At 35.6% G+C, this 24,066-nt stretch overlaps 1 protein-coding gene across 5 annotated transcripts in view; it reads right to left on the reverse strand.

Moving 5' to 3' along the window:
- FAM172A (family with sequence similarity 172 member A) overlaps nt 1-24,066 on the reverse strand; it is a 429,500-nt gene that overhangs the window by 382,182 nt on the left and 23,252 nt on the right. For 4 of the 5 annotated variants that reach the window (XM_047731577.1, XM_047731573.1, XM_047731574.1 and 1 more), the window contains exons 2-3: nt 10,426-10,549; nt 229-330 (exon numbers count right to left, since the gene is read on the reverse strand). In XM_047731577.1, coding sequence (XP_047587533.1) covers nt 229-330; nt 10,426-10,531 — 208 coding nt within the window. In that variant the 5' untranslated portion in view covers nt 10,532-10,549. The remainder of the gene's footprint in view (nt 1-228; nt 331-10,425; nt 10,550-24,066) is intronic. The other variant, XM_047731576.1, reaches the window with a different exon arrangement.

Here is a 24,066-nt window from a genome sequence, read left to right on the forward strand (position 1 = left end):
TTAAGTCACATCAAATTCATGTCCATTGGTTTAAGTGATTTGACAATTACAGAAAATTACAATTTGGTTCTTTTCCTTGAGTGAAAAATTTCACCATGAAGGGGTAAGTCATTATTTCTTAAATGAAATACATAAAACATTCTAACTGGCAAATAAAAATAGTGAATAATATCTGTCCTATGATTCTATTAGCATGATAAATAAATCTTGTATGTAGCAAACACTTACTTTCATTAAAAGCATATTCAAATCCTTCCAGGGTATCAGGAAAATCAAGAGGTGGTTCATCTTTTTTCATTAGTTCATCCAAATCAATCCTAGATAATAAATCTAGAAAAGAATATGAAATGCATTAACATTCATTTTCTTATAAGTTATATTTTAATAACAAAGTTAATAATAGAGATTGTATTTTTGATTATTTTAAGTATCCTTTTGTTCTACTAGATTACTTTATATGAGTTGCCTTATTGATAATATTTTTAAAATTTTAAGTTCCCCAAGTGCTATATCATGACAATATCAAAAGCACTTTCAAAATATCAATTCCCAAAACAATCACAATTTTAGATCCTATGTACCACTGTAGTAAATTATTAACTTCTTCTCCTCAAAATATTCAGCTATTAATTTGTATCTCACTAACCTCCATCTATAGTTTCAAAAGTTTCAGGTCATTTAAATAGTCACTAAATCTTATATAAAGATGAAACTACCATTTATGAATAAGGAAACTTACAAATTTAAATGGGGTAATATAGCACATTACGGAGAAAATGTGGTTAACACAAAGCAGTTTTTATTCTTCACACCATTTGATTTCCATACCATAAAAATATTCTCAACAAAGATTTTTAAATAAATAAATTTTTAAAAATAAATAAATAAATTTTAAAATAAATATTAAATTTAAATATTTTAAATAAACAAAGTATTTTGAAATAATTCTGGAGGGCGCCTGGGTGGCTCAGTGGGTTAAGCCGCTGCCTTCGGCTCAGGTCATGATCTCAGGGTCCTGGGATCGAGTCCCGCATCGGGTTCTCTGCTCGGCAGAGATCCTGCTTCCCTCTCTCTCTCTCTGCCTGTCTCTCCATCTACTTGTGATCTCTCTCTGTCAAATAAATAAAATAAAATCTTTAAAAAAAAAAGAAATAATTCTGGAGTTATAGAAATGTTGAAAGAAAATACAGATAGTGCATTTATGTCCTCTATCCAGTTTCCCCTATTGTTAACACCTAAAAAACAGATATCAAGTCAGGAAATGGGTGGAAGACATGAGCAGACACTTTTCCAAAGAAGACATACAAATGGCTAATAGACACATGAAAAAGTGTTCATCATCATTAGCCATTAGGGAAATTCAAATCAAAACCACACTGAGATATCACCTTACACCAGTCAGAATGGCCAGAATTAACAGGGCAAGAAACAACAAATGTTGGAGAAGTTGTGGAGAAAAGGGAACCCCCATACATTGTTGGTGGGAATGCAAACTGGTACAGCCACTTTGGAAAACAGTGTGGAGGTTCCTCAAAAAATTAAAAATAGAGCTACCCTATGACCTGGCAATTGCACTACTGGGTATTTACCCCAAAGATACAGATGTAGTGAAAAGAAGGGCTATATGCACCCCAATGTTCATAGCAGCAATGTCCACAATAGCCAAAATGTGGAAAAAGCCAAGATGCCCTTCCACAGATGAATGGATAAAGAAGATGGGGGTCCATATACATAATGGAGTATTACTCAGCCATCAAAAAGGATGAATACCCAACTTTTGCATAAACATGGATGGGACTGGAGGAGAGTATGTTGAATGAAATAAGTCAAGCGGAGAGAAAGTCAATCATCATATGGTTTCACTTACTTGGGGAACATAAGGAATAGTGTGGGAGGACATTAGGAGAAGGGAAAAACAAAGAGAGAGAAATCAGAGTGGGAGACGAACCATGATAGACTGTGGACTCCAGGAAACAAACCGAGGATTTCAGAAGGGAGGGAGGTGGAAGGATGGATGAACCTGCTTATGGGTATTAAGAAGGGCACAGATTCCATGGAGCACTGGGTGTTATGAGCAAACAATGAATTATGGAAGACTCTATCAAACACTAATGATATACTATATGGTGACTAACATAACACAATAAAAAAATAAATTAAAAAAATTAAACAAAATAAAAATAAAACATCCCACATTACCAGGGTACATTTGTGAAAGTGAAGAAACCAACATCTGTACGTCCTTATTAACTAAGCCCAGAAATTATTCATCTGTTTTCCCATTAAGGTCCATTTTCCATTCCAGGATCCCATCCAGAACATCACCCCACATACAGTTGTCATGTCTATCAGTCTCCTCTGGCCTGTGACAGATTCCACTCTTTATCTCTTTTCTATGATCATGACTCTTTTGGGGAATATTAGTTAGGTATTTTGCAGAATGACCTTCAAATTAGGTGTATCTGATTTTTTTTTTCATTTTGTGATTAGACCAGGGTTACAGGTTTTTAGAAGAATACCACAGAGGTAAACTGCCCCGCTTATCACATCATATCAAAGGGAACATGATATCCATGGTATATCACTAGGGATGTTAATCTCCATCAGCTGGCTAAGGCAGTGTCTGCCAGACTTCTCAACTATGATCCCTATTTTTTCCCTTTCTATAATCTATTCCTTGGAAGTGAGTAAGGCTAGCCCACATTCAAGGAAGAAAAGTAGAACTGTGCTCTGCCTTGTGGAACAAAGAATATCTACATACATTATTTGTAATTCTTCTGTATGAATTTTTGTCTCTCTTCCTCCATTTACACATTTATTCAATCTTGTATCAGTACAGAATCAGGGATATTTATTATATAATTTGGGTTATAATAAATACTACATCATTTATTTTGTTGCTCAAATTGTTCCAGCAATGGCCATGGCTACAAGCTCTTCCAGCTGGCTCCTATAACTGTTTGACATGCTCTTATTTTTTGTTTTTTAAATATTTCCCTATTTTGTGTTACCACAAAATGCGTGTTCTAGGCTTATCTTTTCCCTGCCACAGGCTAGAATCAGTCTGTCAACAAGTATTTAATGACCTTTTAGGCTCTTATTATAGAATGAGGCAAAAATTCTCACTATATGTCATCAGAGTTATATCAGAACTCAAAAAAACAAAAAGATAAACTTCAAATTTATTGTTCCAAAGAAAAGATATTTTTTAAAAAGTTTAGGTTTCGGGGCACCTGGGTGGCTCAGTGGGTTAAGCCTCTGCCTTTGGCTCAGGTCATGATCTCAGTGATCTCAGCGTCCTGGGATCAAGCCCCACATTGGGCTCTCTGCTCAGCAGGGAGCCTGCTTCCCCCTCTCTCTCTGCCTGCCTCTCTGGCCTACTTGTGATATTTCTCTCTGTCAAATAAATAAATAAAATCTTAAAAAAAAAAAAAGTTCAGGTTTCGAGATTTTGCATTCTAACTCAAGTTCCCGAAAAGAAACCAGCTCTTAGGATACGTAATAAAGTAAACCAGTCCCTTTTCCTACAAAAGAATTATCTCAGAAGAAACACTTTATTTCTGTCTTACAGAAATACAACAAATCCATCTGTATGGAACATCAAAATACGCCAAAGAAAAAAGTAGTTTTTCTACTTCCAGTCTCTAGTCTCTTTCCGTAGGACATAAAGATAAGCCATCAAAAAAATAATTTTTTAGTACTCTTCAAACTGCCACACCAAATAAAACTTGACTCACATAAAAATACGGCATCTTCAAAATTCAAAAATAAAAAATGTTTGCAAATTCTCCAGTAAAATGGAAATGTCACATAATATGCATACTGGGGTAACAAAGGGATACAGGCCGACAAATTTCTAATTCATTAGTGAATATCTGAACACCATGTACTTCTGTGCAAAACAGAGCAAAACAGAAGATTTTTTTAATAGCAAAAATGGCTTGGAGTGGCTCGAAAATTCTCTTTCCAATGAGCTGAGGTTCCTTCACTATAGTCATTTACAGTTCAAACTTAGAAACCTTTTAATCAGATACACAGCAACCATCTAATTTTTAAGCAGATATATTATGTCTAACAGCCGCTTTGTCTATCAGTTCAGATCATAAAATGCCACCTAACATCTACATACCAATTTAAGGTTTTCACATACTTTATCTCACTTGATCGTCACAACCCTATAGAACAGTAGCATGTATTATCACCTTCACCGTCTTTCAGATGAGAAAATGAGCTCAGAGAGGAAAAATGGCTTGTCCAAAATTATACCTTAATAGTACAGTGGGATTAATGGAATAGATGTAGTTTCCAATACCTGACTCAACGCTCTTTCAAAATCACCATACTTACTCTATGTGCCATATCAACCCTAAAATATTCTAACCCCGCTCTTCCTTACCTTATAAAGAATAAAGTTAGGAATATAGAAATATGCTTTTGCCTTGCTTGAAATGTCCTATGAAGGACAAAATGAAAACTAAATAAATAGGCATTCCTTAAACTTCTCTTCTATTAACAAAGGAACCAGATATAGATATTTTATTTCATTAGCACTGAGAAGACATGCAGAAAGAAAATGTCAGAAATTACTTTTTCCGCTTTTTAAAAAGAAAGCAATACTATAAGTTGCATTTTACATAGAGACTGAGTTTCAAAGGCAGTGGATTAGGCAAAAATCAAGTATAATAAAACATTTCCATTAAAAATACCTTCATTCACCTATAAAATACAGTACGACTGAATCCATATAATTTAAATATGCATCAGATGTAACACAAGTGTTTTTTCTAAAACATGCCTCTGGTAATTAAAGTGACTCAGCAACTAGAATTCTAAACTTCAACTAAGCATATGCAATACTTGGATAAAAATACCACTTGATACCCAAAGAAATGAAAACAGAGGCTTAAACAGATTATTTGTACACTCATGTTCATAGCAGCATTATTCACAATAGCCAAGAAACAACTCAAGTGTCCAAAGACAGAGGAATGGTGTGATGGTTAATTTTATGTGTCAACTTAACTAAGCCATGCCGTGCCCAGATATTTGGTTAAACTTTCCTCTGAGTGTGCCTGCGAAGGTGTTTCGGGATGAGACTGACATTTGAATCTGGATGAATATGTATATGATACTTTCAAACACTTCTGGAAAACTAACATAATGAAATTGGTTGGTTGCTCCGAAGGTCACTGGACAATGAAGTGGAAAAAATAGACAAATTCAGAATTCAAATTCTCAACTCAAGCACATCATAAATAACCTCTAATTTTCTAAGTGTGTCCTGAAGGTAACTCTGATCTCTTGTAGCTGAAGGGCTGAGATTGTTAAAAATCAAACACAGAAGCTCATCCTGCAACCAGCTGAATTATAATACAAGCAGAACTACCAGCCTCACAGGTGTCCACTGTTAAAGAGAGGACAGTGACTGGGAAAGAATGGGGTCCTGCAAATTGGAATGGAATGCAGTTGAGGACAATGACTCTCTAAATTCTGACCATTCTTTGTCAAAGGAAGCTTTCCCACCCTCAGTAGAAGCAGTCTCTCTACCTTAGTCTGGGAAAATTAAACCTTTGTTTAAGGAAACTGTCTCCCCCTCCCCTGAGGCTGTTGCCTGGCAAGACAAAGCTGATTTAGGTGGGTTAAGCGTCTAATTTCATTCAGCTCAGGTCATGATAACAGGGTCCTGTGATCAAGTCTCACATCGAGCTCCCTGCTCAGAGGGCAGTCTTCTCCCTCTCTCTGTCTCTTCCCCTCCCCCTTGCTTGTTTTCTCTCTCTCTCTCTCTCTCAATAAATAAATAAATAAGCTGATTCTCTTCAGGACCCACAGCCCAAAGCCCTCTTTGCATCTAGACTTTCAACTACACTCCAGTCATAGCAGGCCACTAAAGGTAAGGTATAAAGTGTGACTCATAAGGAGGTACACAACACCCAGCATAACAAAAGAACTACCTGGTTTTTCAAATTTATACAGATAGAAATCCAGAGAACGTGTGTGGGAATAAATATTAAGGGTATGGAACAATGGAAGGTCATGGACCTGGAAGGAACTGGATTAAAAAACTGGTACCAAGAAAATCTGGGAAAGAGTTATGTGAGTAAGTCCCCTCTGAAAAGGAAAAAGAAGTGAAAGATATCTGTGTCCCAAATTAACGCTCACCAAAAGGTGACCTCAAAAGAGTAAGATATTAATAATCAAGTGGATAAGATGACTCCTGTGGAGACCAGTCAGCCTCTCTCCCCAGCCACCCCTGTCATTGCCCAATGGGCTCATGAACAAAGTGGTCATGGTGGCAGAGATGGTTGTTATGCATGGGCTTATCAGTATGAACTTACACTCACCAAAGCCAACCTGGCCACAGCCATTACTGATTGTCCAATCTGCCAGCAGGAAAGGACACCACTTAGTCGCCAATATGGCATCGTTCCTGTAAGTAATCAGTCAGCTACCTGGTCACAGTGGATTACATCAGACCACTTCCATCAGGAAAGAAGCAACCTTTTGTTCTTACTGGAATAGACACTTTCTCTGAATACTATTTGTCTTTCCCACATGTAATACTTCTACTGTATCTACTGCTCGTGGAGTTACAGAATGCCTTATCTACCATCATGGTATTCCACATAGCATTGCTTCTGATCAAGGAACTTACTTCACAGCAAAAGAACTGCAGCAATGGTCCGATGCTCATGAAATTCAATGGTCTTACCATTTTCCCCACTATCCTGAAACAGCTAGTTTGAGAGAATGGTGAAATGGCCTTTTGAAGATTACGGTGCCAGCAAGGTGATAGACCTTGCTGGGCTGAGCAAGATTCTTCAGAAGGCTGTACATACTCAGAATCAGTGTCCAATATATGGTGCTATTTTTACCATAGCCATAATTTACAGGTCTAAAAATAAAGGGATAAAATGGGAGTATCACCATTCACTATCACCCCTAGTGAACAAGGAAAGAATGTCCATTTTCTCACTATTCTCATTCAAAAGAGTATTAGGAATCCTAGTAAGTACAAAAAAGGCAAGAAAGGGAATAAAAGGCATACTGTCCAATGTGCAAATGACATGATGGTTTACACAGAAAATATCAGGGAATCTACCCCCAAAATTCCTTGAACTATTAAATGACTTTAGGAATCTCGTAAAAACACGTAGGAAACACGTAAAACTTGATTATATTTCCACAAATTATCAGTTAATATGTGGCAACTGAAATTAAGAACACAACACTGTTTACAATCACTATAAATAATTAAATCTTAGGGGGCCCCTGGGTGGCTCAGTTGGTTAAGCGACTGCCTTCGGCTCAGGTCATGATCCTGGAGTCCTGGGATCGAGTCCCACATCAGACTCGAGTCTGCTTCTCCGGCTGACCTCTCTCCTCTCATGCTCTCTCTCTCTCTCTTTCTCAAATAAACAAATAAAATCATTTTTAAAAAATTAAAAAAAATAATTAAATCTTAGGTATAAATCTAAGAACAAATGTTTACAACTTATATGTTGAAAATTACAAAATGCTCGTGAAGGACATTGAAGATTTAAATAAATGAGAGACATAACAGGTCATGGACTGAAAGATGCAATAAAGATGTCAATTGTCACCATATTCATCTATAGGTTTAAATATAATTCTTATCAAAATCTGTTAATTTTTTTGCAGATATAATTTTACTCTAAAATTTATATGGAAGAGCAAACAACCTAGAATAGCTAATAGCTAAACAATTTTGAAAAGGAATAAAATGGGAAGAATCATTCTACTCATGTTTAAGATATACTAGTAATCAATTGAGTGTGATTATTAATGAAGATATAGACACAGATCCATGGAGCAAAAGAAAGAACCCAAAATAAGGCCACCCAAACACCCAAATACAACCAATTCATTTTTCACAAAGATGGAAGAAGTAATTCCATGTTGGAAAGACAGTCCTTTTCACAAATGGTGCTGGTGCAAATAGACATTAACAGGCCCCCCAAAACCAACCAACCAACCAAACACCCACCTTGACTTAGATCTCCTACCTTCTATAAAAATTAACTCAAAATGTATCATAATGTAAAATCTAAAATTATAAAACTTTTAGAAGAAAACACAGGAGAAAATCTTCACAAACCAGGGTTAGGCAAAGGATGCACAGACATGGCACTAAAAGCATAATCCATAAAAGTTAAAACTGATAAGTAGACTTCTCTAAAGATAAAGTTTAATTCAGTTTGACAATTTGTTCTAAATATACTTTGCTATGCACTGTCACTTTATTTTCTATTATTTCCAATTTAACTCCTTCATTAATTGTTAGAAGCTCTTGTGTACCAGGCTTTTTATTCCTATACTACCAATTAATTAAAAGATTCAGAGAAGTTAAGTAGCTAGTTCACGGTAAGCAGAAAAACCTGAGTTTGAATCCAGGCAATTTCACCTTTAGACCCTATCCATACTCTTTATAGATACATCTAGTAGCTCTAAAATCCAGAAAACCTATGCAAACTCTTATATATTGCTTGAGAAAGTGTAAATTGGAACGACTATTTGGAAAATGTAATTTTCACATTATCAAGTAAGGCTGAAGATGCACAAAAAAATCTATCTAGGAAACCCAGTGAGTCTATTTAGAAGGAAATACACACATTCCTTCACCTCTATCCTAAATCAGCCATTATTTTGAGAGTGCTAGTCATTTCCAGCAGCATACAAGCATACATTAAAACCTTCTACAGAGTTTCCACAGCTTTCTCCAATTCCTCTCTTTCCATTTTCTATGGAAACTCTCCCATGTAGCTTTCATTTCCACCAATTCATGAAAACAGCTCATTGTGATGATCACTAATGACCTCCACACCGTCAAATCTAAAAGTAATTTCTCAGTCCTCATCTAACCTGAATCATTATCATGACTGAATGAATTACTCCCATTTTCTTCATTTGGCATTCAGGATCTCTCTCTCTTGCTCTTGGTTCTCAGACTATTTTACTAGAAATCCATTTTCAGCTTCTTTTGCTGGTTCCTCTTCATCTTCCTGACCCTAGAGTTGAGATGCATCAGGGCTCAATCTACAGATCTCTTCTTTTCTGTCTATACTGACATCCCTGGTGATCTCAATTAGGAGCTCTGGTCCTTTAAATATTACCTCCATGCTAATGATTCCTAAAATTTTTTATCTCTAACCCAAATGCTCTCCCAAACTCCATACTCAACTTCTTTACCTTCCCGTTTAAGTGACATCTCAGTTTAATATTTAATATGTCTAAAACCTAACTCTTGCTTTCCACTATTATCACCATAACTTGATTTTCACAGTTTTTTAAATCTAATACATAGCATCTATCTTAGAGCTTTATAGGCTAAGAACCTTCAAATTTTTCTTGATTTCTCCTCTAACATCCCATGTCTAATCCAACAGAAAATCATGTAATCTCTTCCTTCAAAACATAAACAGAATCTGTCATCATCCTCTTTTGTTACCACCCTAATCCAACACAACATCATCTCTCACATTTGTCAGGAGAAAGCAATGCTCTTAGCCATTTCCCATATTTGAAGGTAAGGGCTAGTTACACCATCCCCTTGACAGAACATCAACTCTAAAAGCAGGGACACGATGAGGCAAATTGTGAGCTAAGAAACTGGCTGTGTTGTCATATATATGCTTCAGGCTTTCATGAAAAGAGATAAAAGGTAGAAGGAGAGATTCTTGAGGTATCTTTATCATCCAGCCTCGTAAAACAGGACAGAACAGCAGTGAGGGATTCAGAAAAATGGCTGCAATCAAGATGGTCTGTGGCATTACCTGCAAAGCACCGTAGAGACCACAAAGACTCTACACTGAACAAGTAAAGAGACTTATTATCTGGCATAGTGGGCATCTCAACTTTAAGAAAATCCGTTGAAGAGATCTTTCAGTTCAACAAAGCACACTTATTTTAGGAGTAAACTTCTTTTAGACTGCAGACTTAAAAAAGTCTAGAACTCAAAATTCCCAAAAAATGTCTAAAGTAAATTCTCTCCAAGGTGTTAACATGGAGAGCCTTTCAAAAAATACCCCTAATTAATGCCACAAAGATAGAATACTGGATTATTAGGCAGATCATTATCCTAGCCTAGCATGACATTCTGATCAAAAAAATTATGATAAAGGCAATAGTCTTAACTCAAGAGACCTAGTGTTAGTTTTAGCATTAAATATACAACTTTGGATAAGAAAAGGGTTATGAATTCTTAGTTATAAAATTACATGATTTTATTATTTATTTACTGAGTATATACTCCATCTCAGATACTGAAACAGTTGTTAATCCATTACAGATGGATTAAAAACTCACATTCTTATTTTAGAATTGAAATGAATGGAAGATCACCTAAATATTCCTATGCCTTCATTAGGCACAATGAAAATACCCTGAAAAAGCAAAATAAGTATGTACCTTTCAGTGCTGTAGTCTTTTCTTTTTCATCTGGACCTCCCTGCTGGATTTGTGCCATGCTTATCCAAATTGGCAACAAAATTAAAGAGCTCAAGGAAATAGACATCAATCTTCAGAAGACAGTCTAGAATGAATGAAAGCAATAAATTAAGCTTTACTCAATCCTACCTACTCCATGAGAACTTCCTAGATCCTCCCAGTTGGGATTAATCTCTCTATTCTGATTTCCAACTGCACTTTGTTGATGCCTATACCACAGTACTTATCATAGCCTGCCTTGCATTAGAGTTATTTATGTATTTGTCTGGGTCAGCTAACAGATTACAAGCCCCAGGATAGAGGTATCAACTTTTTGTCATCTTTATATCTCTCATGTCACCAAACACAGATACCTAAAGTCACTGACTATACTCCCTATTTAAGTTTAGTTCTCTATCATCTAATGTTTTTTTAAAAAAATATCTTCAGGTAGTTCCAAAAGCCTGAAATTTCTTTTAAAATAAACTATAAGCATGTGCCAGTTACAAGATCCGAATGTCTTCCTCCCAGAAAAGACAGTCAGAAGGAGAAAGATAAAAAAAGAACTTAACAGTTACATAAAGCAACTCTAAGTTACCTCTAGTATAATTCAAAATACAACTTTAAGGGAAAAAAATTAGCCCTTTCAAAAATGAAACTATGCCAAATTCAATGTCTGGAAGCCATACTCTATAAATGGTACCCCAGTAAACAATCATGATATAAAATTATAATTTATTAAGAATCTAATCCTGCTCTATTTTGGCCAAAGGGAAGACATTTATACTATAAATCAATGGTTTTCCCCAGGATGCCCATGAAGAACAAAAAAAAAAAAAAAAAAAAAACCACTATTCCTAAAGTTTAAAAGACAGAAATGCAACACATACAATAGAAAAAAATTAAACTAATTTAGTCAATCCATGACTGTTAATGAAATTATATAAAAACCACATTCATGATCACAATAAATGAGACTGAACATTCCTCTGATTGAGGAACCCAATTTATTTGCTATCCACAAAATAAAGTTCAGTTTCCATTCAGAGGGATATTTTATAATTATCTTTACAAACTGAGGCATTTTCATAATCAAGAGTATAGCAGAAAATACTTTAAAAAAATACTTTAAAAAAAGAAATACTTTAAAAAAATGAAAATACTAAAAAAAAATGAGGGGTGCCTGGAAGCTTCAGTTGGTTAAGCATCTGCCTTTGGCTCAGGTCATGATCCTAGGGTCCTGGGCTCTCTGCTCAGCATGGAGCCTGCCTCTCCCTCTCCCTCTGCCTGCCACTCTGCCTACCTGTGCTATTTCTCTCTCTCTCTCTCTGCCAAATAAATAAATAAAAATTAAAAAAAAAACCCTAATACTGAAATTTTAAACCACGAATGTTCCAAACAGTCATAAATCATATTGCCCTTATATCAATTCTAACTGTACGTTTGGGAGGTGGTATAAGAGGAAAACCTTCTGGCTTCACCGTTAACTACACGTACCCTTGAAAAATTATTTAACTTCTCTGTCCCTTATTTTCAAATATGAAAAATGGCAATGATAACCATGTTTCCCTCATACTGTTACAGTGAGGCTAAATGTAAAATATTTTGTATAGTACCTGATGTGTATAATTAAGTGCTCAATGTATGCTGGCTTATGTATTTTTTAATTGTTATAAATGTATCACAGCTTCATCATTTAATAATAGCTCTGTGGCCAGGGACAAGACACTTAATATCCAAAATCTTCAGTTTACTCATTTATAAAATGTAGCTCAAGTAATAGTGGTTGAGAATTAGTATTATAGTAGGTATGTATAGCTTATCACTGCTATTACTAGCAGTAATGCTGTTTGTCAATGGAGGCTTCCTAATATGAATAACTAGAATATGAGAATATTTTTGACTGGGAAGGCGTTCTCACTTAACAGGAAAGAAGTTGTTTCTTCTGTGAACAAGTAACTGAAAACTCTATAAAAGTACATGACAAAAATGTGTCTACATTACTTCAAGAAACTATAGCAGTTTGTATGGTAGGTGATGTATAAGACAGCAGGGTGCAGTGGTGAATTAAAAGAACAAGGTCACGGCCCAGGTGGTAGCTTAAATCTCTAGCTACCAAAACAAATTGTCAAATAGCTACTTATAAAATATATAAGACCTAGACTGATAATTACATCACATAAAATATATAAGACCTAGACTGATAATTACATCACATAAAAAAAAAATAGTTCCTACGTTTATCTATTCATATGCAGGAATCAGTCTTATCTGTCAAGTGCCACAAGTTTGTGTACAGGTTTTACCAAGCAACTCCCTATTATTCACCATCCTATAGCAGAAATTGAAGAGAAATGTTCATAATGAGAGATCCCACGCATTGCTCTCTGTTAACAATTCCACAATTAAATTAACTATCTATAGAGACTTCTTGCATTACTTACTATATCCCTCTGCCAACCCAGTATTTCCTCTAAATACAAGCAGTTAGGTTATTTTTCATTGGCTCCAAATTGTCTGATTTCTAAACAGAACAATTTATACTATTATTTCATTGTGACTGTTTTAATGAATGAAATTATAAAATATTTTTGGTGCTAGAGTAATTTTCAAGATTCACAGTTTAAAGTTCTAGAGACCTAGTGTATAGCATAGTGACTGCAAATAACAATCTTGCATTGCATACTTGGAAGTTGCTAAGAGAGTAGATCTTAAAAGTTCTCATCACACACACACAAAGATGGTTAACTATATGAAGTGATGAATATGTTAACTAATGTTATTGTGGAATCATTCTGCAATATGTACCTATATAAATCATTACACTGTACTCCTTAGCCTTACATAGTGTTATGTGTCAATTATAATCTCAAAAAAAAAAAAAAAAACCCTTGGGAAAAAAAACTCTATATACTGTACAATGTTTAATAACACATTACCCTTTTAGATTTTAATCTCCCTGAGGACAGGTACCATGTCTATCCCCAGCACATGTCTGGCATGTTTAGAACTCACTGGATATTTGTTGAATTTAAAAATGAATGAGTAAAAGACAGAGGAAAAAAAGAAGATGCATATTTTAAAGAATCATTTTTTTTTAAGATTTTATTTATTTATTTGACAGAGAGAGATCACAAGCAGGCAGAGAGGCAGGCAGAGAGAGAGGAGGAAGCAGGCTCCCCGCTGAGCAGAGAGCCCGATGTGGGGCTCGATCCCAGGACCCTGAGATCATGACCTGAGCCGAAGGCAGCGGCTTAACCCACTGAGCCACCCAGGCGCCCCAAAGAATCATTTTTTAAGACTCTCAAAATTACACAGCGTTTAATAATCATATTCTTATTTTATGAGATAACCAAAAAATACATGACACAATTTGCTGAAGTGATGATATATAAATTAAGAGACTACTAATTATTATCTGTGATCCTTAACCTTCTAGCAGCAGATGCAAAGCAGGTAAGCATGAAGCAAAAGCAATTTGTCTGTTGCTCTCTTACTTACTGTTAGATTTTTACCCTCTCAAGTTATTTTCCATGGCTGTGGCACAGCTGGTGAAGCTAAATCAGGAATATTATAAATTCTCAATTTAGTTTTCCTGATAAAAATTCAGAGTTATAACCTGCATGACCACTGATAAACACTACTGAAAATGCAGTCAGCAAGCCGTTTGATACATTTGATATATATTAATATGTGCACTCAACATAGTTTATTTAGTATTATCTGATGGAGGTTAGGTTATAGGGAATAAAGTGGTAGAAGGTTTTTACTGATGCGAATTGGGACACAGTTGACATGTTGTATACTTCATGATAACCAGTGCTGTTTAAATATGGTTTCCTAGAAATGGTTATAGTATAAACTAGACTCAAAACATCTCAGTTTGCAATTTCATTCTGTGAACTACACAAAGCAATTATCATATCTTCTTTCCTCCTATGATTCCAACAGAGAACCCAGTATGTATAAATAAAGCTATAAATAACTTGTCATCTGTAATCTTTATCCAGTCAGCATTTCAAAACATGAAACAGTAGAACATTTCTTAGTTGCCCTGTTTGCTCAAAATATGGCATAAGCACTTATAATATGTATAGGAAAATACACAGATGCCTAAGTTTTCTACACCTGTTTGTTTTTAGGTAGGTATTAAATAGGAACTAGACATAGATGATTTTGCAATAGAAGGCCTTCCCACCTCACATTCTGAGTATAATGATGAAAGTATAAAATATATCACCAGACAAGTAAAACTGGGTTAATTCCCCACGACCTTTGGAGCTGGTTTGGTCTCAAAGAATCTATGCTTACTAAGTCAGGTTCTGGATATCCAGCTCATAATAGCCTACTTGTGGAAGAAAGTACAGTAAGTGAATTGGTACAGAGATTTTCAAGAAACCAAAGGATTTACCCAAATTACAGTTAAAATATCCCTATTACTCAGAAGTTGCTCATCAGCAAAGGTCATTACATAATAATCCTGAATAGCTTAGAGTTCAAGGTTGCAGCACACAAAAAATGTGGAGTGTGTATATGTGTGCATGTGTGTGTATATGTAGACATTTATGGGCACTAGGGAAAAGACTGAGGAACGAGGGCATCAGGAAGAGCAGACATGGAAGACAAAGCCCAGAGTAATATGGGCTCTTGGTACATAGAAAATGCCAGCTCCTATAGAGAATGCTATCTACACTTGGCTCAAGGCTTAGCTCAGAGAAGGAATACCTGATTCTAATCTAATCCTTTCTAAAATAATTCCCTAGTTTATCAGACAATATCATATAGAAGGACTGGAATGAGAAAGTCAGCTTTTTAATCTCAATTCCACCACTTAGTAGCTGGGTGACCTTGTGAAACTCTTAACTTTCCTAACCTAAGTTATAGGAATAACAAAGAAAATAAGAGCACTTTCCTTTTACAGGGCAATTATGAAGATTTTATCAAAGAATGTATACAGGGGTGCCTGGGTGGCTCAGTCAGTTAGGCAGCTGCCTTCGGCTCAGGTCATGATCCTGGAGTTCTGGGATTGAGTCCCACACCGAGATCCCTGCTAAGTGAGGAGTCTGCTTCTCCCTCTGTCCCTCACCCTGCTCTCGTGCTCTCTCCCACTCTCTCTCTCAAATAAATAAAATCTTCAAAAAAAAAGGTATATAAAATTATGTTGAAAACTATAAATTTGTCTATAAATATTAGTAATCCACATCGTTTCAAACATAGTTGGGCTCCAATTAATTTGTACTCAAACACATAAAGGGGGGCACCTGGGTGGCTCAGTTGGTTAAGCAACTGCCTTCAGCTCAGGTCACAATCCTGGAGTCCTGGGATCAAGTCCCGCATCGCACTCCCAGCTCCATGGGGAGTCTGCTTCTCCCTCTGACCTTCTTGCCTCTCATGCTCTCTCTCAGATAAATAAATAAAATCTTAAAAAAAAAAAAAAACACACATAAAGGGTACCCAAATCAGTACAATTTATAGGAATGAGAAACTTCTTCTCTTTTTTTTTTTTAAACATTTTTTATTTATTTATTTGACAGAGAGAGATCACAAATAGGCAGAGAGGCAGGCAGAAAGGCAGGCAGAGAGAGAGGAGGAAGCAGGCTCTCCACGGAGCAGAGAGCCTGATGCGGGGCTCGATCCCAGGACCCTGGGACCATGACCCGAGCAGAAGGCAGAGGCTCTAACCCACTGAGCCACCCAGGCACCCCAGGAATGAGAAACTTCTGATGTGTGCCATTTGGATGAGTTCTAAATAGAAATAATAAAGCCCCATTAAAAATACCTGTTGGGGGCGCCTGGGTGGCTCTCTGCTCAGCGGTGAGCCTGCTTCCTCCTCTCTCTCTCTGCCTGCCTTTCTGCCTACTTGTGATCTCAGTCTGTCAAATAAATAAATAAAATCTTAAAAAAAAAACAACCAAAAAACCTGTTGAGCTGACTTGGGTTTCTAAGACTCTACGTTAAAGATAATCATAATGAAATTTAAATTTTTAAAATATAATTTGTTCATATTTTTTCTAATATTATTAAAATGTGTGTCTGGAAAATGTTCAAGTATGGGAATTCTACCTTCATTTAGAAAAAAGTTTGTTCAAAGAATACTGTTCTATTTCCCAACAGCATATATTAGTCAAAAAGTTACCAAGTCCTTTCATACACATTACTTTAGTAGGTCATCACCACCACTGTCGGGGTAGGAGAAGTTGACATATCTGCATTTTACAGAGATGAGGCATCCTGAACTTTGAAAAGCTAAATAACTTGGCTCAGCCATCCCAGATGGTACGGGGATTCTAACTCCAGTCTTCTGACTCCTGCTTAGAAGCTCTTAAAACAAGCTCCTTTACCTGCATGGTGGAGTCAAACTACTTAAACTTTACAGTTTCAATTTCTAGTTTATGATAGTATGCTATCAGTACCCTTTCGTGTACTAATTATCAGGAAGTCTTACAATTTGGAGTCTGAGCAAGTTGGACGTAGTTAATTATATAAAGATGAAACATGTCAACGAAAATTGTCTCAGTCTATTTGGTTTGCTGTTCAGAATTAAGATTGATAAAAATTACTGCTCATCATTTCCATCATACCAATACTTTGGAAAATCAAGTATCTAAAGAAAGAGTCAGGGGGCGCCTGGGTGGCTCAGTGGGTTAAGCCTCTGCCTTCGGCTCAGGTCATGATCCCAGGGTCCTGGGATCGAGCCCCACATCTGGCTCCCTGCTCAACGGGGAGTATGCTTCCTCCTCTCTCTCTGCCTGCCTCTCTGCATACTTGTGATCGCTGTCTGTCAAATAAATAAATAAAGTCTTTAAAAAAAAAAAAAAAAAAAAAAAGAAAGAGTCAGAAGTTAAGGAATGCCAAACAGAAATATTTTAGAAGAAACTGAAAATGCACTACTGTGCCTTTTTAAGAGGTTCCAAAATTGGAAGTCATCAGGATAGGTTTCACAATGTTTTGTACCTATCAAAAAGACAAACTCAACAAGGCTAGAATGAAATCCTTAGAATAACTTCAAAACAATGCTAAAACTCAAACTAAGAAATTAAATGAGGACTAAGATAATTCTTGGTTTTGAATCCCCTAAAAAGAAAAAAGGGAATTTAAGAAGTCTAATATGAAGTTTTCATAATATGGAGTGGAAATGGCAGAGCTATGGCTAAGGACAAAAACAATTCTCAAAAGGATACAATCAAAACTTTGGAAAAACAAAGTCATCTCGAAAAAATAGTCTCTTTTATATGGGTCAAGTATAAATGTCACATAAGCTACTTCAGAGAACTTGAATTCTATGGTATAACATAAACAATATAATAAATATACATAACTCCAGGACAAATTAAACTAGTAGAAACTAATTATACTTGTAAGATTTCAAAGTTGCCAATACTATGAAATAGCAGTAATAACTTACATGCAAAGCCTACATCAAATTTTCTCATTCCATATATATGCTTACCAGGATCTCTGCTAAATTATGTGAACTCAAGATTCAACTTAGATTTTTAAAATATAATATGCATGTGATAGACACCAAGGTGAACCCCATGCCCAGATGCCTCCTTCAAGGGTAACTTGCTGCTCAGCGGCAGGGAGTACAGTTAGCAAAGAGCTTCCCACTGTTACCCACGTCAGAGTCTGCCTCAGGTGCTGAGTTGCCTCACTCAAGGTCAAGCCTTTCCTAGGCTGACTGGCTTAGTCACTGACTGAGTCAAGTGGGAATATGAAGGCCCCGCCATTTCGGACTAATGCAGGACAACTCCAAGCAATGTTTGCTCCAGAGCTCGCCATCAGGTTGGTGGAGGTTTTGGTCAGACCTGCATTAAGTTCAACTTCTCCCTCCAACCAATCCCATTGTCCTCCTTTTTTCCCTAAGTGTTGGTCTTTAATAAACATCTTGCACTCCAAATTTTACCTCAGCACATGCTTCTGAAATATCCAAGCTGTGACAATGTACTTTTCTAAATACCTTTTTTTTTAAAGGAAAACAAACATACAAACAAACAAAAAACTTCGTATGTTAAAGAGACAAGATGTATCCAGAATATATAAAGAATTCTGGCAACTCAACAATAAAGACAAATAACCTAATTTTAAAAATGAACAAAGGAAATGAATACACATTTCTCCAAAGAAAATATACAAATGACTAAAAAGCACACATACAAAAAGATATGCTCAACATCATTAGTATTAGGAAAATGAAAATCAAAACAACAATAAGAAACCACTTCGCACCCTAAGGCATTGCTATAATCAACAAGAAAGACAGTAACAAGTACTGGTGAGAATGTAGAGAAACTGAAACCCTCATACATTGTTAGCTGGAATGTACATTGGTATACAACCGTTTTAGAAAAGTTTGGCAGTTCCTTAAAATGTTAAACAGATTTACCACATGACCTAGCAATTCCTCTTTAGGTATATAACCAAGAGCAATGAAAACACATGTCCACACCAAAACTTCTACACAAATGTTTCTAAAAGCATTAACCATAATTCCCAGAAAGTAAATGTCTATTAAGTGATGATTAGATAAACAAATTATGGTATATCCATACAATAGAATAGTATTCATTAATAAAAATTAAGGATTAATACATGCTCCAACATGAATAACCTCGAAAACATTAAGTGAAAGAAACCTACAAAAGATCACATATAATTCCATTTATATGAAATGACAAGAATAGGCAAATCCATAGAAAGAGAAAGTAGACTAATGTGTTTTGGGTGTTGGGGGTGAGGAGGGAGTAAAGAGTGACTGCTAATGGGTATGAGGTTTCTTTTTGAGTTGATGATTCCAATAGTCCAAAAGAGATAAATTGGAATAGTGTACCTCACTAAGTATTAAATGGTTCTCTCACTCCATCTCCTCTCTACAGCTGTAATGCCAAACATCAAGGCACAATACACTCTCTTCTCTATTCCTTTTATGAAACAAGAGTGCTAAGTAGACTTTAGGCAGACTCATTTAAAGAACTTCTCTCTTCAAACGTCCCTACCACTCTACCATCCCTCCCATCAGAGCCAGGCTGGCAACCTGCTCTACTTAGACATAAGGGGCAAACTCAGTATTTCCTAGGTATAAAAGGTAAACATTATATATAAAGTTTTTATAAATTAGAGTGCTCTCATCTAGCTGCTTCTGGTTCTGTGCATTGTGGGTTCTCTGTCAGTGGTAATTTACTTCGCTGGCCTGTCACTACTCCTTACATACATACCCCTTCCAGTGATTCACTGATTTACTTTGGATATAATTTAGTTAATTCCTTGACCACACACCACTTAATAACACCCCAATTTTACCCAATTTCTAACAAGGAATGAAATTTAGTAATAACTGCTTTATTATTATTATTATTATCAGAACGGATTCCACATATTGTATTAGCTTACTTCAAAGTTAGAAACATACCATTTGCTATACAAACAAAAATTAAAAAAAAAACCTTAAGCATATAATCAAGCAATTTACTCTTAATGCCAGTAAGCTATACTAATAACAGCAACAAAGTTTAAAGGTAAAGTTAAGCTTCGTGAAGACCACAACTGTACTGCAAATGAGGCATTTAAATACCACTCATTATCAGTGCTACTGACAGTGCATTCCTTGTTGTTTACTTAATGGGAAAATCTCTGTGAAGCCTGATTTTACCTAAATTTATTAATAACAATGAATGCAATCACTTAAGTGCCTTCAGAATAGATTTTTTTTCACTACTAGAATTTCCCAATTCTTTATAAAGTGATAGTACTTTCTAGAATTTCATGTTTGTACCATATTTCAACACCTAATCATGGAACCAAGAGGCAATGAATTCAGAAAGATTTGGGGAGGCTCTATATTGCTGGTGATACTACAAAATCTGATCTTAAAAAAAGAGAGCTAGGAATTTGAAATCTCAAGTCATCATTTTAAACTACCATATTAATTACAGTGGTTATTTACTTCATTCAGAGAACAACACACACAATTCATACCTTGCCTAAATTAACAAAGGATTTAAGAAAACAAAATTCTCTTGTTCCAAAGGCAAAGGGCTTTGAACCCTCTTGGTTTCTATAAAATATTTTTTCCCCAACAAAGACAACCCTTACTTAGCCACACTATTAATTACAGGAAATTAACTCTGTGGCACTGAAGTCGTCAGCACAAGGGCACTTTGTGGAATGTTAAGCCATTTATGTTATTAGACCTATGCTTAAACACAGTATGCCAGATGGCTCTCGTTACTATTGTCTACATAAGCACAAAGTGGTAGAATCCCTTCCTATGATCATGAGAGTCAAGAATTTTACAACTAGACTTCTCTTCCAACATTATAGCTATGTCCTCTGAGTGACCCTCCTATTGAGAATAACTAAACTTAGAAGGTATATTACAAAACTCAGAATATCTATAAGTGTTGCTCACTAAATTATCATTAAGGAAGAAATAATAATTTCAATATCTGCAGAAAAAGTATTTGATAAAATTCAATACTCATTTTTGAAAGAGAACTCATAGCAAAGTAAGAAAAAAGGAACACCCTTAACTTAATAAAGAGGTTCAACAAAATAAAACAGAAATACAGTAAAACTGCTCTTCATGGCAATATATTAAAAACATTCTCTTTAAAATCAGGTACCAGAAAAGAATGCCCATCATTACCACTTAACTATTTCCACTTCTAATCAAAATTTTCTGGAGGTTCTACTAGTATAAAATATGGAAAAGTAAATGAAAACATATCAGAATTGAAAAAGGAAAGTTTTTATTTGCAGATAATATGACCATATAAAACAAAACAAAAGAAGAAGAGCCAAGAAATAAGACTTCCTAGAATCAAAAAACAAGAATAGTTAAGTCTATTATTAGGAATAAAAAAAGAATTCAGCAAGATGGCTGAAGTGATTTATATATAAAAATAAAGTGTATTTAAATACCACCAACTATCAGTTATAAAAAAAAATCAGTTACAAAGCATGGGTTTTTAAAAAGAGGTACCATTCATAAATGCAAAAAATTAAAACCTACATATTAAGAATAAATCTAACAAAAGATGTGTTAAACCTATATGCACAAAATGATAAAATGTTACTGAATGACATTAATGAAGACAGAAATACATGAAGAGATATATCATATTCATGGACAGAAAAACTCAATACTGTAAAGATACCAGTTTTCCTCTAACTGATAAATGGATTCAATACAGTTCCATTCAAACCTAACAGAACTTAAAAAACTAATTCAAAAAGTTTTATAGATGAACAGCCAGAAATAACTAAGACATGCCTGAAGAAGAACATTATAGAAGAGATGCCTTACTAGGTATCACCATAACTAACACAGTAAGTCGTTAGTATTGGAATAAACAAAACGATCTATAGAACAGAACTATAAAACAGATCCACATAACAGATTGATGTGACACAGATGATACTAACGTATCACTGGGGAAAGGACGAATTTTTCAATAATTGGGACAACTGGTTAACTATACAGTAAAAAAAAAAAGAAGAAGAAGAAGAAGAAAGAAAAAAGATACCTATCTTACTCCATACACAAAGATCAATTTTGAATGCACAAAAGGCATAAAGCAGAACTTTAAACTTTAGGGAAAAATATAGGAGACTACTGTTTTGATGTTGGGGCATGGAATGAAAATGTGATGAGATATTATTTTACATTCCCTAGACTAGAAAAAAATTAAGAAACCTGACAATACCAAAAGTTAAAAAGAGTGGAATCTGAGAAATATTTCTATTCACACTTCTGATCAAAAGATAAATTAGTGGGGGCATCTGGCTGGCTCAGTCAGAAGAGCATGTGACTCTTAACCTTGGGTTTTAAGTTCAAGCTTCACACTAGGTGTAGAGATTACATATACAAACAAACATACAAACTTAAAAAAATTTCAATCACCATTAAAAAAAAACCAACAAAATATAAGTGAGTGTAAAAACATTAGAAAAATTGGCATGAGATTTCCAAATGAAACATTCTTATCATCTCAACCCATTAATCCCATATCTTGGTTTACTGCTTGGACTTATACATGCAACATGAGGAGACAGGTGTGTAAATGTTCACAAAATATTCATGTCATCACAAAAGCTGGTTTATTCAATACCTATAACTGCATAACAAATTACCTCAAAATGTAGTTGCCAAAAATAATAAACCCTTATCATAATCTCTCATGGTTTCTGTAGATCACAAATTTCAAAGCAGCCCAGCTGGGAGGTTCTGAATCAGGTTCATGAGGTTGCAGTCAAGATATATTGGCCAGGAGGCACCTGGGAGGCTCAGTGGGTTAAGGCCTCTGCCTTCGGCTTGGGTCATGATCCCAGGGATCTGGAATCGAGCCCCGTGTCGGGCTCTCTGCTCGGTGGGGAGCCTGCTTTCTCCTCTCCTTCTCTCTCTGCCTGCCTCTCTGCCTACTTGTGATCTCTGTCTGTCAAATAAATAAATAAATAAATCTTTAAAAAAAAAAAAAAAAAAAGATATATTGGCCAGGTCTGCAATCATCTGAAGGCCTGGCTAGAGCTAGAGGTGACTCATTCACACAGATAAATTATCAATACCAGTTGTTGTTAGAAGCCTCATTACCTCCCTCATGGGCTTCTTCACAGGTCTGCTCGAGGATCACCACAACATGGCTTGAGAGAGAGCCAGGAGAGCAAGGGGAAAGCTGTCAAAGTCTCATCACCACTTCCTTGACACTCAACTGGCACAGAGGACAACCCTGTTCAATGCAGGAAGGGTCTACAGAAAGGCATGGCTATCAGGAAGAAAAAATCAGGGGCGCCTAGGTGGCTCAATGGGTTGAGGCCTCTGCCTTCGGCTCGCGTCATGATCCCAGGGTCCTGGGACCAAGCCCCACATCGGGCTCTCTGCTCAGCAGGGAGCCTGCCTCCTCTTCTCCCTGCCTGCCTCTGCCTACTCATGATCTCTGTCTGTCAAATAAATAAATACAATCTTAAAAAAAAAAAAAAAGAAGAAGAAGAAGAAGAAGAAATCATTGGGGACCATCTTAGAGTCTGGCAACCAAAACTGGACAGGGCTATTCTCCAATTATAGGAGGGCAAATCTACTGTAATATATTAATAAAGATGACTACTATATAGTAGTCAAAGTGAATAAATCACAGCCACACTAAAAAATATGGATAATTTTCCAATTTTTCAAATAATATCAAGTTAACAACTCTCAGGAAATTACATACAATGTAATACTATTTATACGAAGCTCAAAAACTAAACTAAAATAATGTATAAGCATCATAGTTCAGGTAATAAAACTACAAAAAATATCAAGAGAAAAACACAAAATTCAGAAGAGTGATTCTCTCTGGGAAGGTGGGAAGAGCATGAGATGGGGAGAGACACAAAGGTCTATTTTAGTTATTTTTTTTTATTTTAGTTATTAATAGTGCTTTGATTCTTGGATTGAGGGAATTTATAGCTGTTCATTCTATCATTATGATTTATAATTTGCATAAGCATTACATATAGGGTAGCCACTTGTGAATCAGTGCATAATATACACACAATCACACATAGGCCCTAGGTGAATATAATTTTTTTTATATATCAACAATATATTTTTAATAAATGATAAAGAAAAGCATTAAAAGAAAAAAT

The sequence above is a fragment of the Lutra lutra genome, chromosome 5, assembly GCF_902655055.1.
Source record: "Lutra lutra chromosome 5, mLutLut1.2, whole genome shotgun sequence".
NCBI classification, from domain to species: domain Eukaryota; kingdom Metazoa; phylum Chordata; class Mammalia; order Carnivora; family Mustelidae; genus Lutra; species Lutra lutra.